This window comes from Carassius auratus, chromosome 50 (assembly GCF_003368295.1).
Source record: "Carassius auratus strain Wakin chromosome 50, ASM336829v1, whole genome shotgun sequence".
Taxonomy (NCBI): domain Eukaryota; kingdom Metazoa; phylum Chordata; class Actinopteri; order Cypriniformes; family Cyprinidae; genus Carassius; species Carassius auratus.
The window spans coordinates 9,093,642-9,109,188 of record NC_039292.1 but is presented as its reverse complement, the minus strand read 5'-3'; the positions used below and the strand labels follow the sequence as shown (position 1 = coordinate 9,109,188).

The 15,547-nt window shown below is 34.8% G+C and overlaps 1 protein-coding gene across 1 annotated transcript in view; it reads right to left on the bottom strand.

The window, feature by feature from the left end:
* Window positions 1-15,547, bottom strand: part of LOC113066893 (cadherin EGF LAG seven-pass G-type receptor 1-like) — a 43,568-nt gene that overhangs the window by 12,261 nt on the left and 15,760 nt on the right. Inside the window, exons 3-10 of the mRNA XM_026239004.1 lie at window positions 14,144-14,366; window positions 12,870-12,985; window positions 11,553-11,641; window positions 6,723-6,880; window positions 3,928-4,091; window positions 3,539-3,664; window positions 2,364-2,530; window positions 2,064-2,249 (exon numbers count right to left, since the gene is read on the bottom strand). Coding sequence (XP_026094789.1) covers window positions 2,064-2,249; window positions 2,364-2,530; window positions 3,539-3,664; window positions 3,928-4,091; window positions 6,723-6,880; window positions 11,553-11,641; window positions 12,870-12,985; window positions 14,144-14,366 — 1,229 coding nt within the window. The remainder of the gene's footprint in view (window positions 1-2,063; window positions 2,250-2,363; window positions 2,531-3,538; window positions 3,665-3,927; window positions 4,092-6,722; window positions 6,881-11,552; window positions 11,642-12,869; window positions 12,986-14,143; window positions 14,367-15,547) is intronic.

The following is a 15,547-nucleotide window of genomic DNA, read 5'->3' as shown; positions in this document are numbered from 1 at the left end:
AAAATATTAATCATTATATTTTAAATACTACTACTAATAAAATATACACAGAAAGTGAATTTTTTATAGTTATTCTGCTCAAAAAAATTTTTATGCAAACTAAACTTTTATGTGGATTGCTTCCATGCATCATTTTTATTATGCATCATTTCCGATAAAAAAAACACTATGTCAAAAGCATGCGTTTAGAATATATAAAAAACTACAGTGGTAAGATGTTTTGGTAGCACTTTATTTTACAGTCCTGTTCCTCATGTACATACTATGTACTTATTATAGTAATTACAATAACTATGTAATTAGGGGTGTGACGGTTAGTATATAACCGTGAGACCGGCGGTTATAGTTGAACACCGTCATTAGAGCTCTATAACCGCCAAAACCGTGTCATTAAAATATTTTTTACAAACATTTTTTATCAAAAATTATTTTCATTTTTTAGATAGGATCATAAGATGCGCAATATATCGGGAGACATGGTTTTTACCACTTAAAGAAGTTTTGTAAATCGTCAGACATGATATTTACCACTTCATTAAATTTTGCTTTGTAGAAAACCTTTCTTAAAAATGAATTTCGTTTTGAAAAAATTTTATCTTAATTTTAATAAATGTTTCATCAACCAATTGCATGTATTTTAATAAATAAAAAGCAAATATAGCAGACAATGATAACCGTGACATGGAAGCACCAGCGCTCCGCGTTCACTTGCACTGCACTGTGAACTAGAGCGCATCTGCATAGTGTTCCTGTAGCTCAACTGGTAGAGCACTGCGCTAGCAAGCAAGCAAGTGCAAGGTTGGGGGTTCGATTCCCTGGGAACACATGATATGTAAAAAATTATAGCCTGAATGCACTGTAAGTCGCTTTGGATAAAAGCGTCTGCTAAATGCATAAATTTATTTTATTTTTATTTATCTCATTGTAAATAAAACTCAGTGTAGGCCTATGCCTCATACATTAGCATTAAATATCTTTGCTGCATCCTTTCTAGAACAGATAATGGCTTTTTTTTTTTTTTGCGGCTCGCATCAGCAAAGCATTGCATCGTCCATAGACCGTAGTTTTGTGACAGATCTCCTTAATAAACGGAGATCTGAAATCTCTGCCCCTTTACCGTTCAGAGCGCGCGCTGACACGGAGTTAACCCGCTATCTCCAAGAACAATCAATTGACTCTACTGCAGATCCACTAGCATGGTGGCGAGACAATATGAAACAAAACGAAACACGCTATCCGCTCCTCCAACACCCACCCCCCCCGACCAATTCTGAAACCGGCACATCCCTATGTGTAATAACTAGGTACTAACCCTGAACCTACCCCTAAACCTAACCCTAACCCATGTAATTACCTTGTATTACCAGAACTTTCTTAGATAAATACACTGTAAGTACACTATAAGTACATGTTAGTACACGTACTGTAAAATAAAGTGCAACCGATGTTTTATTCAAATACAGTGTTATTTTAGTGTCAATGAGAAACTATAACATTATTTTTTATATTTGTAGTTAGCTTTTGTTTTGTATTTTACATTTTAATTTAGATTTTTAAGTTTATTTGTTGTGTTTTTGTGATTGTTTTTATAGGTCTATATACTTTTTATTCATTTTAATTTCAGTTTCAGCTTTAGTTATTTTAGTACATCAACATAATCTAATAAATGACAATGAGAATGAAAATGCCTTGGCAATTAGAGGAAATAAAATAAATTTATGTTTTTTTTTAATTATTTTTATTTTATTTCAGTTAATGTTCCTTTTTTTTTAAGTAATAAAAATGTTTTGAGGTTTTGTAACTGCTTATATCTACTAAATATCCAAAGATTTTCTAAAAATAATTTCCACCACTGCCATTTCCATTATAGAAATGCAGTTTTTTTTTTGTAAAAAACTAAACAAAAAACAAGGCAAATATGTGATGTCCAATGTACCCATGTATGTCCAATGTTAAAGAGACTGGTAGTAGACAAATTAAATATACCAAACAGTATGAAAAGTTTCAAATGTGTGTTTGAAGCAGATTAAGGTGGTCTATAAAGAAATATTGAGATCATATACCTGAAACATGCCGTAGTCCAAAGACACAAGAGCAATGTATTTGATGTCTTTGCCATCTTTTTCACTCTTGAACTCGACGAGCACATGGTGCCATTCACCGTTATCCACGGACACCTGATGAAAATCTAAGAGTGCCACACGTCTGACCCCCAGAAACACCTGGAACCGAAGGTGTCTGTTGTTCACCTGGAAACACACAATAAGATGCCGAGAAGTCTCATTTATCTGCTTTATTAAAGCAGGCATATCATGGAAAACAGAATTGATCAAAGTGGACGACTGAAACACCGTCATACTTACCATAAGACTAATCTTGGAAAACTCTCCAGCACTGGCCTGGAGCAGAATGCCTGTGCTTTTTCGGGTGCGAAACATAAGACCCATGTACCAGGGAATAGCGATGGTGATATCGGTCTCGCTCCATGACACCAGCGCATGGCCATCAAAATTCAGAGGGGCGGGCATAACTGTAGGAAGAAGACCATCAGACAGTTTAGATGACATCCAGACTAAACAAAGTTGTTTTATTAACTGAAGTCTGTTGAAGGTAATAAGCGCCACTTGATACTTTAACATTCCCTCCTATCCTGAGGCACAGATAATCACTATCATTCGCACACGGAGGAATGTTTCCCAGTCATCCAGGACATTTCTTAATCAGCAATGCGAAACCAGTGTCTTCAGGGCAAATATTTTTCTTTCTTTATGTGGGGCTGGACTAATGGAAATAACAGTTGTATATCTTAGACCCAGCCCTGGGAGTGTGACAGTAATTGTGGTGATACTCATAGTTCGGACTTCTTTTCAGTTTCCCTCAATTTCAGACCTACAGCTGAGAGGATGATTTTCAGTGTCCTTTTTAGAGTCCCTGATCTCAGTTTACTGTAGGTGTATGTTGTATCAAAACATCTGCTTTGTATTGCACTGAATAAAGAAAGTTATTCAGGTTTGAGGTGACATGAGGGAATTAGATCTACTATATGTTGGCAGTATTAGGAATTTTATGTACTTTTGTAGTCTCATAACATGGCATGATTCTTCCATCCAATTGATAAGCAAAAATAAATAGAAAATGCGGCTTCAACCGGGTTTCACTGCAGGAAATTAGGTCAAACTAAGCTCACTGAAAATGTTAAGCTATTTGCAACCCCATTCACGCTTTCAATCTTCACTCACTGTTAAGAGGGACTCTTTGTGATTAATGCACTTACTCAAATAGGTTTAGAGTGCAAAAAGATAAGAAAGAAAGAAAGGAAGAAAGGAAGGAAGTAAGGAAGGAAAGACAGACGGACGGACGGATGGATGAACAGACAGAGACAGACAGAGACAGACAGACAGACAGACAGACAGACATGAAGACCATGGGGCAGATCCAGGCAAAAGATGGTAGGCGTGTCTATGTATTTGTGTCCATTAAGCAAAATTAAAGGAAGGATGATTTATAGAATAGAGTCAGAAAAAGAGGATTATCTTACCATTCTCACAGTTCTTTCCTCCGTAGCCTAATGGGCAGTTACAGGTGTGGGTGTTCCATCTATTCACACATACGCCTCCATTCTGACAAACAACCTTGCTACAATAGTCATGTTTTGCTGCACAACCTAAATAGAACGGGAAAGTGCACTTGAAATATTAGGGTTGGAGTCTGACACCTTAATGGAGAGTTACAAAAAAGAAAAACATTCTTTAAAAAAAAAAACAGTTCTATGAAAAAATTATTGTTTAAAGAGGTCATATGCAAATATTTGGGGAGGTTGAGGAGGAAGTTTTGAGTTTGTTTTTATATTATATATATCAAAATGGAGTATTTAAAAAAATCTAAGAAGATTTGATTTGTCATGATATGAACCCTAGAGTTTCTAACCTGCTGAGGTGCCATTGTTGGCGATAAAGCTGGCCATGTCTATAGACTTGCTGTCGATAGTCAGGTTCCTAATGCAGCCCACGAAGTCTCGCTTCTGTACAGGGAAATCCTCAGGGAGATTTGGAACGCCACCCAGGAGTAGAGGTCCTGTAAGATCCAGTGACCTGCACATGCATACAGAGAAAGATCCCTGAAGTCACAAACAGTCCTAAGTATTCTCCTTTATAATGCTTAACACATATAATGTCCATGTGCGTGCAAATCTGAAATATCCAGACCTTGAGAAGCAATGTGTTCAGTGGCTTTTTATTGTGCGTCTTTTTGTCCTTTAAAAAAAAGAGAAAGCAAAATCCCCATTCTCTCACCCCTCATTCATTTCCTTTTGTCTTTTAACAAAGATAAGGGCAGGATGACGCATTGCATTTTTGGGGTGAACTATTCCATCCATCCACAGACTGTGTGCAAATGGAGGAAATTCAAGACCATTGTTACCCTCCCCAGGAGTGGTTGTCCAACAAAGATCACTCTAAAAGAAAGACGTGTAATAGTCTGCGAGGTTGCAAAGGACCTCAGGGTAACTTCTAAGCAACTAAAGGGCTTTCTCACATTGGCTAATATTGAAGTTCATGTTTCCACCATCAGGAGAACACCGAACATCCATGAAGTCCATGGCAGAGTTGCAAGTAGAAAGCCAAGTAACACTTTAGAATAGGTAACACCTATTAGTTGCTTATTAGCACATATTACTAGATTATAGGCCATTTTTTAGTGCTAATTAAGAACATATTAATGCCTTATTCTACTTGACCTTATTCTACATCCCTAATTCTACCCAATACCTAAACCTAACAACTACCTTACTAACTATTAATAAGCAGCCAATTAAGAATTTATTGAGAGAACTTCACACTGTAGTGGTCTACAGTGCATTCAATCTACAATTCATATTGTGATCCATAAATCCAGGCAGATCTGTGGGTTTATGGGTCAGCACTTACTGCAAGCATATGGTCTGACACTAGCGGTGGCATTTCAGAGGCTTTACAAACCATATGTCCACTTTTCTCAGATGTAGCTTCACCACCTCATACTGCTCTGTTCTCCACACACACAGACAAATAGTCTACAATGGAAAATCCCAGCTGCAGATAATCTGGAGTGTGGTTCCATTGCAGAGCCTATAAAACTGGTTTGACGTGAGGCAGAGTGCAGATTGGTGAAGATTAGGAGAAAAAGATGGAGCTGAGTGTAAGGGGAGTAGCAGAATGCTGTGTAATCTGTTGTAATGATCAGCTATTCAGCACCCAATAGTAGTTAGCGTGCCTTCGTGTGCTTAAGTTCCTCTGTCCTGTCACACTCACCCTTTCAGTGAACAATATCATGCCCTGAGGACTTTAGAAGGTGGAAACATGAATGAATGTTTGAGCCGGAGAGAGTGTGATGAGAAAGAAACAAATAGGGTGAGTACAATTTATTAGTTAGGAATACCAATAAACATCTCAATTCAACATGAAATCAAAATAGGGTATTTCATCTAATGACTATACAATACAAATCTATTTCAAAAGTTTGTCAACCATGAAAATTAAGCGAACTGAGAAAAGAAATCTGCAGTCAAACTGCAATTTGAATGGTATCTTTAAGAAATTGTGGTTTCAATAAATGCTTTCTGTCTTATTGTGCATCATTAATCACTGAAGGTTTTTGAAAGTTTTTTTGTTATAAATAAATAAATAAATAAATATGTACATTATATAAAAATCATTATTAGTATCAATAATAAAGTATCATTATTATCATTGATAATAAAATATATTTATATTATTTATAATAATAAAATAATATTAATATTATTATTTTTAGGGATGTAATATTTACAAATCGCATCCAAAATAAAAGTTTGTTTTTAAATAATATATATGTGTGTGTGTACTTTGTATATATAAATACACATACATAGATGTAAATATTTAAGGAATTATGTAATATATATTCATATATAAATCATTTATATAAATACACACACACACACACACACACACTGTAACAGTAAGTACCTGTATCTAGGGAGAGAATACCATACGGAATTCCAAAGAAATAGAATTGTATTATAACGGAGACAAACCACGTACATAACTTTAAGAACAGACAACCAAGAACCAAACAGACAGGGCTTATAAACACATGAAATGTAATCAGGGAAGAAAAGAAACAGGTGGGGAGTAATCAAATTAAACAAGAAGAGGAACATGACCAAATAAGGAAACTCAGAAAGAACAGGAGAACAAAAGTTCATAACTGTGACATTACTCACAGTTATGAACTTCTGTTCCTCGTCTTAAATAATGCATGTTTGTGCATTTATACATATACACAGTACACACACATATCATGTAAACACAAACTTTTTTATTTTGGAAGCGAATTATCGTGATCAATCGTTTTGACATCCCTAATTTATTTATTTAACTAAAATGGAACAAAATTATTTTTTAAATAAAGAAATAAAATAAAGAAATAAGGAAAGAAACAAATCAAGAATTAATGAATGAATAAATAAATAAATAAATAAATAAATAAATAAATAAATAAATGTAAAAGATGTTTCATGTTGACCTGTTTGGGTACCATAAGCCAAAATGTTACCAGTCTTACGGTAAGACTGTAAAAACATTTAAATAAATATTTGGTATTATTATTATCAATAATCCTGTTTCACTCTTCAATATGTCACACTAAAGAAGTAAAATAAGTTGATAAAAGCTATTTTATGATGACTGTAGGAAAACACTTACTTCTTTTGGCCTGTTTGGGTGCCACGGGCTGCACAGCTGTAGTTCCCTATCTGTCCCCCGAAACGCAGAGCCATGGCCACATCACAGTCATCAACAGCGACCACAGCAACCTTTTCCTCTGAGGGGCCATAAGGGATGCCAAGACGCCCTATATTGGGCTTGAATAAAAACAAATGAAAATGATAAGCAACTTTCATTCAATTATTTTGATTACAGCTAAAACCTGACAGAAAAAATACAAGTAAAGTAAGTATTTTCTAATAAATCTAGTGTGAAAATGTCATTCAAAGTATCATTATTTTTCACACACTTTGTACTTTAAGGAAGGAGGTCCCTCACAAGCAGTAATGTAATGGCAATCACACATATGTCACCAATAAACATTGGTCTTAAAGCTTCTTCTTACAGTAAATCCTGGATAAGAAACCCAAAGTCAGTGGATCTGAACAGCATTTGTGAGTTTGGATATAATAGGTCTTGTTTGTCTGTAATCCCTGACAACATTCTGTGGCTTTCTCAGTTCATCTAATTGGATTATGCCAACGAGACACTGGTACAGAGGAGATACCAGACAAAGAGAGCTCATCATTTTATGTAAAAACTCCCCAGAGACCCAAACTGTTTCCACAACACAGCCAAAATTTGTATTATCATCTGGCAACACCCTTCCCCCACGTATGAGGATTTTCACATTTTCTCAGCTCATTAAAATAGATTTTGTGGAGCGTATGATGTGCAGAGCTGCTCTTTGATGTCTGCCCTGTGGTGTTAAAAAAGGTGCAAGTGACAGCTGAACACCACTTGCTCCTGAAGACAGTTCATTACAGCGCTGTGGTCACTCATTATTCAGAATTCATGGCCAATAGAGAGTAAACCGAACAACATTTCTAAAGTGTTTTTCTAATAATAACAATATTCTTCTTCTTCTTATTATTATTATAAGTTTTTCTGTCTATAAATCAAAGGAATAATTAAATAAATAATAAATTACTGTAAATATTTAAACTGTATAATAATAACAACAGTAATTATTATTATCATTATTAATGCTGCTTTTAATAAAGCAGTGATAATTCAAATATTTAAATAATAAATAAATGTTAATACTCCTATTTAACTTTTCAATAATAATAATAATAATCTAGAATAATGATTAAATAACTGTTTTGAAATAAATATTTCTTAATAAAATAAATATGTCTTAATATATTTCTATAAATATTTCTATAAATAAATCAATATTTCTATTCCACTTTTATATTCTGCTAAATAGAAGGATCAGTTTCAGTGTACGCATGCAAACTGAAAGATTCATCTTCTTGTTTTTGAAACTATGAGGGCACTCGGGACTGATCCATTTCTCCTTTACTAACTTTTGACCAAAAATTCACACATTCATAAATTAACTGTCAGTTTTTATATTTCTCTTAGTTGCTGCCAGACAGCAGAGATGAAGAAGGGAATGTGAGTAGACTGCTAAACTGGGCAATTCGTCAGTGTGTTGCATTCCTACACACTGACGCACAAGTCATGGAATAAATCCAACTGATTAAGGCCTGAAGCCAACCGTTCAGTCAAAAACAGTTATTTAGCTTTAAAAATTTTGAAAAACTGGTGAAAAACTGGTTTGAAATCCCTTTTAACAGGCCAAATACCATTCAAATATAAAGTTTCTACTGCTTTTAAAGTGGTTGTACGTCTCTATAACAATTTTCATCAGGTGTATGACAATCTGTAAAGAAAAACATGCTGTAAAGAAAACTGATTCAGGATCAGAGTGCTGACCACCTTTAAGAGGTTACTGCAACTCAACCCTTTGCCACTTATAATAAGGATCCACTTGCATCGTAACACCATGATGATCCCGTAGTCTCTCCTGTCCCGAGTCCACTGATGAAAATGAACTCAATGACAAGCTCTATGCCCTCAGGAACACACATGCACACAAATCCTGACCACAGCTATTGACCTCTAACCTTGTAAATCATCAGCCTTTTTGTTTCAAAGTTCAAAACAATAGTTAAAAGATCCCAGGGCCTAAACATGAGGTTCTTTTCCCCTTTCCAAATGTGCTATAGTCATAAAATCAGTGATCTATTTTAGATAGGAAAAAAACAATTTAGTAAAATATATTGTATTATGAGACAGAAAATATAAATTCTGTTTGGGGTCAGAGAAACCCTAATGACTGTTTAATAGCTAAATGAACTGGTCTTTGATGATTTTTCTTATTTTCATGAGAACTGACTATAAAACGGACTATAAAACTAATACAACATATGTAATAATTCCATCTTCAAATGTTCACAATGTAATCTCAGATACAACATATCAATGCAATGTATTTTCACATGCTATTACTGGTGTACACAGTGTATGTAGAAATAAGCTGAGTTACTTAATTTAACTAATTTTTTCTACCATGTGCATTTGCAAAGGTCAAATTAAACCCACACAGAAGCAAATAAGCAAATCAGCATATTACAATAATTCCTCAAGGACCATGTGACACTGAAGACTGAAGTAATGATGCTGAAAATTCAGCTTTGCATCACAGGAATAAATTACATTTGAAAATAATTTTAAACAGAAACATTATTACTTTTTTACTTTATTAACAACATTACTGTTTCATTGTATTTTTGATCAATAAATAAAGTCTTGGTGAACACAGAAGAGACTTTAAAAATGTCATTAAAAATCATAAATGTAAATCATTGGGGTATCTGTGACTTCAAAAATATAAATACTCAGTCTCAACAAACCATTAGGGCTAAAAGACCAAACTGTGAATTAATGGAATAATCTTTCATCATCAAAAGACTGTTTGTAAAAACTGCAGCTGGTCGCCACTAGCTGGAATACTTTAAAATGAGGAGACCTGACACTTAAAAAACATCACTGCATTACAGCTGCGTCCCATTGTGTTTGCTTATTATTACTCAAGGTCAATATCTGAAAGAGTCTTGAAAAACACTGGAATCCATAGACAAAATAACACACAGGAAAAGAAAAAGAAATCAAAGATCAATGGCGAAAGCAAAAGAATAATGAGGGCCGTTTTTGAGTCACCACTTCACAATCGCATAGCAGACAATTCAGCTGGACTACTGAATGTCAAAACAGAGATGGATTTTGAAGATATGAGATGGATTCGGATACTTCACCCCAAACCTTACCATATGGACGAGGCTCCAGATGGAGCAAAACTTCATGAAATAAAAAAAAGCATATTATGGAGATTTACAACAACAGTCCGTGGTGTTTTATGTTTAAGCAGAAAAAAAAAAACCAGATAAAATGTGTGCCATCTGGCATTAGAAACTCAATGTCATTGTAGTCCCGGATTAACTCAACAGGGGGTCTGCTATTGTCTGTGCTCCCCATTAGACTACACTGAACTTGGAGTCTTTAAGTAATGGGTTAAGAGAGAGCTACAGGCACAATGAAGCAATCACGACATACGCATGGGAGGAGAAAGAGCACTGATCTTAAACAGACAGCTTTAGGTTCTGATTCATAAGGGTTTACAAGTGTAAATGGTGCTTCAATTCAACAATACACTCTCTAAATTACATGCTACATTATATTAGATATATTTTGGCTGCAGCCACTAGTATTAATAACTTTTTTAGCCTTTCATCGGTTTAGTGCAACTTGTGTAGAAGTTGAAAAAAAAAATCTAAGAAATGATGGACCCTCAAAAAGTGAAACCCACAGCATGTTGACTGGCGTCCTTCAGGGACAAATGTTTCTTTTGATGAGACTTCAGTGAGATTCTCTAAAGCTTTACTATAATTTAATTCAGGAATACTTTGAGAGACCCAAAAATGTGTATACATACTGTTTTAAAGTTTGGCAGCATAGAAATAAGGTTACTAAAAGGTCACTTAGGAACATAGGAAGGGCTGATGAGAGCTTAATGTATTCAAGCAGAATTAATTGCTCTTGTAATTACAATATGGCAAGGTTCTTGCAATTCAACAACAACTATTTGCCTTACTACACAAAGAGCAAGAATTTAATACCGTATTGAATAATACTAACACTATGGATTACAAAATACTCTTAAAAACGAGACGCTGTGAAATGAGATGCCTGAGTAACAGAATGAACGCACTTAGCTTTTGGCAATGAAACATGACACATGACGTATAACACGCACCAAACTTCATAAATTTTACATTTCTGAAATATGAGGGTCTGAAAACTGAACGGGATCAAAGAAGCAGAAATACAAGCTGTTTCTTTTGACTGAAGTTCTTAGAAGATACTGTGAACTTTGATACAGCTAGAGATGCCGCTGATATCATGTGTCTTCTTTCATGAAATATGGACACACTGATCTCATCAAGAAACACACGACTTGTTAGACTCTGACTTTCTCTAGCATAAAACCAAATAATCAGACTGTCGAACAAATATAGTGTTAATGGACTTCAACAGGAAAAATTACATTTTTTTTTTTTTTTTTTTGTGTGATGTTTTTTCTTAAAAAAAAAAACAAAACACAATTGCACATATATATATACATATATATATATATATATATATATATCCCTACTGTAAATTAAATTTAAAACCTAAATTATTTATGTTTTTCACACTCGTTCGTGAAGTACAAGCAAAACAATTAGGTGTATATTGTTGTGAAACTATACAGTACTTTCATAATGTACTGTCACATTAAATTCTATAATGGATTTATGAAAGATTTACACAGAAAAATGACTCATTTTTGTTTCATAAATGAGGCCCATTAGTTTTCCTTCACTGGCTTTCCAACCACAACAGCATTCATTTTCATTGTGTTCGGTACAAATGACTTACCTTGTTGTAGTAATGTAGATGCACTGTGTGCCACTGTCCATCACTAACCCCACCAGCAACAAATGGAGTCACTGCGGTTTTAGACTCTCCTAAAGAGAAAGAACAGGAAAGAAGAAACCAGTTTTGCTGAAATGCAAGGAAGAGTAATTCTGAAAGTAATTAAATCATTAAATTATTAAAATAAATGTGTGATATACATATTTCCACAACAAAAAAAATAATTATAAATATACAATCATATTTGTATATAACTCAGCAGAATAGTATAAGCAGTATATGCCTTTATATTATATTATAAATGCATTTATAGATTTATTTTTTGCTTAACACTTATCCCAAATGTGAAATATACTGTAATAAAATTCCCACCAAACAAAAATTCCAAACTAATTAAAAGGCTCCAAAGCACCTTGAGGATTTTAATTTGTGTGGCAATTTTTCAGTCTAGCGGACAAAATAAGTAAATCATTGTCGAGGAGATAATAGTGTGTCGGGACCTCCCATGACAGCACTTTCCCTCAGTGCATGCAATGTCAAATATCTTAGTTGTTTATATCTCTCTCTGACTCAATTATGTTGAGTGATGGCTAGTAAGCTGGGACGAACCTTTGACCTATGATGGGTTCATCATTTACCAGAATCACTGTTTTGTTTGATGTTTTACATTCCAGGACAGTGGAGGAAATTCCTTTCACTGTCTTTATTCTCAGCTCATGTGGACTGGTGACCCTCAGTGTTTTAGTAAGACGTAATAAACATCTCCTCAGACTAAGACACTCTAGGAATTAATTCCACTGTCGTGTTTCCTTTGGAAACAATTCTGACCGGTTAAAGAGACTGGACAGTAACTCTTTTTAATATGTGAGGTCTGACAAAACAAAGGAGCAGGTAGACAGAGGAAGTGTGTTTTAATGCTCTTTGGCCAACTGCTTCCTTTGGCACAGCTCTGGATACACATATACGCACTAATGTTTGAGATATGACACTCAAAACATAGCTTTGTTCAGATTCAGAACTGACTAAAACCCATTTAGTTGTTTGTAGTTTGAGCAGAAACAAAATAAAACATACACAAAACACAATGCAAATGAAAATGTGATACAATGCAAAAATATGTACTGTATTTTTTTTTTATGTGACTGCAATATCTGTAATATCATAAAACTAAATTAATTAATTAATATTTCTTATATGTATTGGTTTCCTGATTTTTTATTAAACAAAAGCATTGTGTTTTTATCTCAAAATTGTAATTGTTATTTAAATGATCACATATTTAAACGTTATATTAAAACTAAAATGAATCATCTTACTTACCAGCAGAGAAGGTCAGCTGGATTTGCTCTTCAACAATTTCAATCGCAATGAAATCATGCCTTTCATTAAACCTGCCATTATATAGAAGCAGAGCATTTCTCTCCCTGGTAGCAAACCTATGAAATAAAAATAAATATATATATATATATTTAAAACCTTAATGATGACCATAATAAGCTTGTTCAATGCAAACTTTAATGCATAATTGTTAAGATTAGGATCTATAGGCCATTTAAAAAAATTATTTCATGAATTTGTTTTAATCAGATTTAGCATATTTTAATCAGACATTCCATGATTTGAATGAATATTCATTTCTGATCTACAGATCAAGAGCAGCAAAAAAAGCCCAGGAACATCCTAAGGAAAAAAAAAAAGGCTTGAAAGAAGAATAAAAAAAGATAGGGAGTGGAGGAAAGGGAAGTGATAAAACCTGCCAAAAGACACAGCTAGAGGTAATGACGCTGTAATGGACGGGGGAAACTGATACTCTGATGTTTGCCAACCTCTGGTATCTCAGTTGGCCCTGTGGTGCGGGCACCTGGGATTTTTGCAGGGAGAGGTGTCAGATAGCACATGGCAAAGGGGCAGACTCACAGGAAGTATGAACAAAGATGCCTCACCACACTCCGCATCCTGTTTCCATGTTTGCCATGAGAAGAACATTTGTGGGTGGTATGCAAAAGTGTTTAATTTGCTAGATCGGTTACATGGTAATTAATTAATGCCATTATGGGAAAGTGAGAAGATTAAACAGGTGTTTACCCTTAGAAAATTGTTTCTCTGCACAACATTTTCCCAGGACACAACTGCTCAAGGTTTGCACGAGAATAATTGTCATTAACTAAACACGTCATACAGTAAAGTATATAAAAACTAAATAGAAATATGCAAAATAAAAAAACTGAATTGAAACTATCAAACCAAATAACAAAAATGTAACTTAAATGTAATATATATATATATATATATATATATATATATATATATATATATATATATATATATATATATAGTATTATTTTAGTATAGTATATTTACAAGTAGTATTGAAATCAAAATGTATTATTTCTATTAATACAAATAACTTCACTATTATGAAAGTATTAAAATAAAATATCATTATATTAATAACATTTTGTCTTTTATTGATTAAGCCTAGCTTCTTTTTATTTTAATCGTTTTTCAAATAAAATTATTTCATTTATTTATTTATTTTTGGATGGGTGGGTGGATAAACTGATGGATGGAGTAACTTTGGAGGGTTTACTTACGTAAAGGAGAGGGTGAAGTGGAATCTTTGCCTCAGGCTTCTGAAGGTAATGAAGGACTGGCCGGGGAAGCTGCGTGTGGTCATCTCGCAATAGGGCTTCTCGTACTCGCCGTCAGGACACTGGCACAGGAAACCTCCCACCAGCAGGTCCACACACCTGCCTCCATTCTTACACACACCAGGAACACAACGGCCTGAGCGCACATTCACCTCACAGCGCTCTCCTGAAAAGACAATACCCAAGACATGTCACTAAAACAAACTACTTTTAACGCTTACTGAAAAAAGTGAGAAGTGCTAATGTTGAATACCTAGAATGCTAACATTTTTTACCTAACATGTGCTCCTTGGGAATCGAACCCACAACCTTGCGCTGCTAATGCAATGCTCTACCACTTGAGCCACAGGAACAAGTTTTTAAGTTTAAAAGGTTTTTTGCCTGTACTGTCAATCTGACTTCTGAATGATCAGATTACATTATTAATAACGAAGGTTCTAATGGGATGCGCTAGAACAGGGGTGTCAAACTTAATTCCTGGAGGGCCACAGCCCTACAGAGTTTAGCTTCAACCCTAATTAAACGCACCGGATCCAAATAATCAAGTCCTTCAAGCTTATTTGAAAACTACATGGTATGTGTGTTGGAGCATTGTTGGAAATAAACTCTGCAGGCTCCCCTTTAAAGGCTCATCATGGAACTATCAATGTCAATAAAGAACCTTTATTGTCAAGACTGTAAAAAGCTCTCATTCCAGTCATGCAAATTAAGGTAATAAACCCACATTTCAAACATCCACTGACACATACTGAGTGCAATTCAGCCGTGGAACTCAATTTCAGATAATAATTGGAAACTTGTTCTCTTAACCCAACCTTCTAACCCAATCACTTCAGTGAGCTTAGTTTTAGTCCCAACAGGACAATGGCTTCCAGTTCTGTCTAAACGGGAAGGCTTCAGAGAGACCATTGAGCACCATGTCCTCTTTGCTTAGTGATTCCTGGCAGGCCGCTTTGCTCATTGACCCAGACTAACCTTTGTTCATACTCTAAAGAAGCAGGAACACAGCCAAGCAACAGAAGAACAATGAAGTAGTCCTGGTGGTCTGTAAGACACCCGTCATGCTCCGCTAGTCTCTTGTAACGTGACATGAGATGTGGGGTGAACCGATGACGACTCGCTATTGGAAGATGCCGCTAGCAAAAGTGACATCATTCACATTGTTACAGGTAGATGTTTGCCAGAGGGTTCCTTTGATATTCATCACAATATACAATTACGAGATTGCGTTTAGGGCATTTGATCAAATTTAGATAAAATTCATGAAAGGAGAAAAGCAGTGTTTTTTAGCCCTGTTGTCATGTGTGTGTGTGTGTGTGCATATAGAGGGACAAAAAAATTAATAAA